Source organism: Arachis duranensis, chromosome 3 (genome assembly GCF_000817695.3).
Source record: "Arachis duranensis cultivar V14167 chromosome 3, aradu.V14167.gnm2.J7QH, whole genome shotgun sequence".
In the NCBI taxonomy this organism is placed as follows: Eukaryota; Viridiplantae; Streptophyta; class Magnoliopsida; order Fabales; family Fabaceae; genus Arachis; species Arachis duranensis.
In genome coordinates, this window is record NC_029774.3 from 76,216,076 (window position 1) to 76,217,695 (window position 1,620).

General features: G+C 37.8%; 1 protein-coding gene across 1 annotated transcript; it reads right to left on the reverse strand.

The window, feature by feature from the left end:
* Positions 1–467: 467 nt before the first annotated feature.
* LOC110278590 (uncharacterized) lies at positions 468–1,280 on the reverse strand. The gene is made up of 3 exons (XM_052258335.1): positions 1,276–1,280; positions 711–1,004; positions 468–550 (listed from the first exon to the last, which is right to left on the reverse strand). Exons 1-3 carry the CDS (start codon positions 1,278–1,280, stop codon positions 547–549), a joined length of 303 nt encoding a protein of 100 aa, XP_052114295.1. The 3' UTR covers positions 468–546.
* Between the last annotated feature and the right edge of the window lie 340 nt (positions 1,281–1,620).

Here is a 1,620-nt window from a genome sequence, read left to right on the forward strand (position 1 = left end):
GATGGTCACATACATGCTAAAATAAACCAAAAAATGATACAGGATCATATCAAAACATTTTATAAGGCCAATATAGGACAACTTATCCTATCTTGTAAAGTTTTGTTGGTGCGTGAACGAGGTAACCAGCACCGTCGCAATTTATGCACCGCGAGAACTCCTTCTGAACACCACCAAGTTCAACTGTCACATTTCCAGTTTCCAAACAAAATCTACATTTCTCTGACAGAGGAGTAACAATTTCAAATGTCAGACTATAATCAAAACATTTTAATAGCTACATGATTCAGAATCTGCAACCAACAAGCAAATCACAAATGATACTAACCAAATCGAATCCATACTGCAGCATTAAATCTAGTCTATAAGGTCAAGCACAACACTTTTCAACACAATCCAATCAAAGTCCTATCCATCTAAAGTAACTCATAAGCAAAATGAACAATTGAAGAGTGGATTTTCATACATTGGTTACAGTTAGCATCCTACTGAGCAAAAATCTGGACAGAACATAGTAGTGATCCACATTATCACCCAACCGCACCTTCACCTATAAGCATAAAACACAAGGGAATCGATATTCGCACTATAGAAGCAAATAAACCAATTGAAACTGAACAGAAATAGATTCCAAAATGATTGATTATGTGCATTCATGCAATGAAGAAAATTTTCGATATCTATATTGAAATTGAGGTTTCGAAACGGACCTTAACGAAATCGTACTTGGAAAAGCATTGCGGGAAGAGAATCTGTTTTTGGAGGAGAAGCTTTGCTTTTCGTCGCTTTCTTCGCCGCTGGCGGGGATCAAAGGCATGGGTTCTTTCTCAAAAGTTACCGTCTCGCGATCTGCGGAGACGCATCGACAGAAGAGACAACGGGAGAAGAGATTGTCGAAGCACGTGGTGGCATTGGTGCTTGCATCAAGGAGATGAATGGCTGTAGTGGTGGCGATGGCAGTGGCGGTAGCGACGGCACGACAACGGCGACGGCGACGGTGACGGCTGTAATTTAGGGTTTTGATCCATCTCACTCGAAGCTAGCCGCTGTTTGCATCTTTAGTATGGGCTTTGAGTGGTTTTTGGTGACTATGGGCTTTAAGTGTTTGTTTAAGCTTTTAAAATACTGAGATTTTTTTTTGGAGTTTTGTAAAATGTCACAAATAAATAATGTTGAGGAGGTTTTTAAAAACCTCCACTATAAAACCTCCATCAATTAGTAAGAATTTTGTAGTGAAGCAACTTATTCAATGCAACTACCTACACGTATGTATACTACATGCTATATATTATATATATCTATACTATAAGTTCGGTGAAAATAAACTAACAAATTCCAAGCAAGAGTATTTACATTTAAGGCTAAGCAAAGAAATAGCTCAATGCAATCACAATCTGGAGAATTGATTTAACTCATCAAAAGATGAAGCAACTTGCAAGAATACATGATAAGAAGTATGGAAACATAGAATTGAGTGATCGAACACTTACTAGGTGTGTATATACTCTCAACGCTCAAAAGTGTTTAGGGTCAATCCACTCAAGTCTCCTCCTAATCATGCTTTCAAAGATTTACTTTTCATCTAACAATCAACAAATGTGTGATGCATGAGTACAAGTA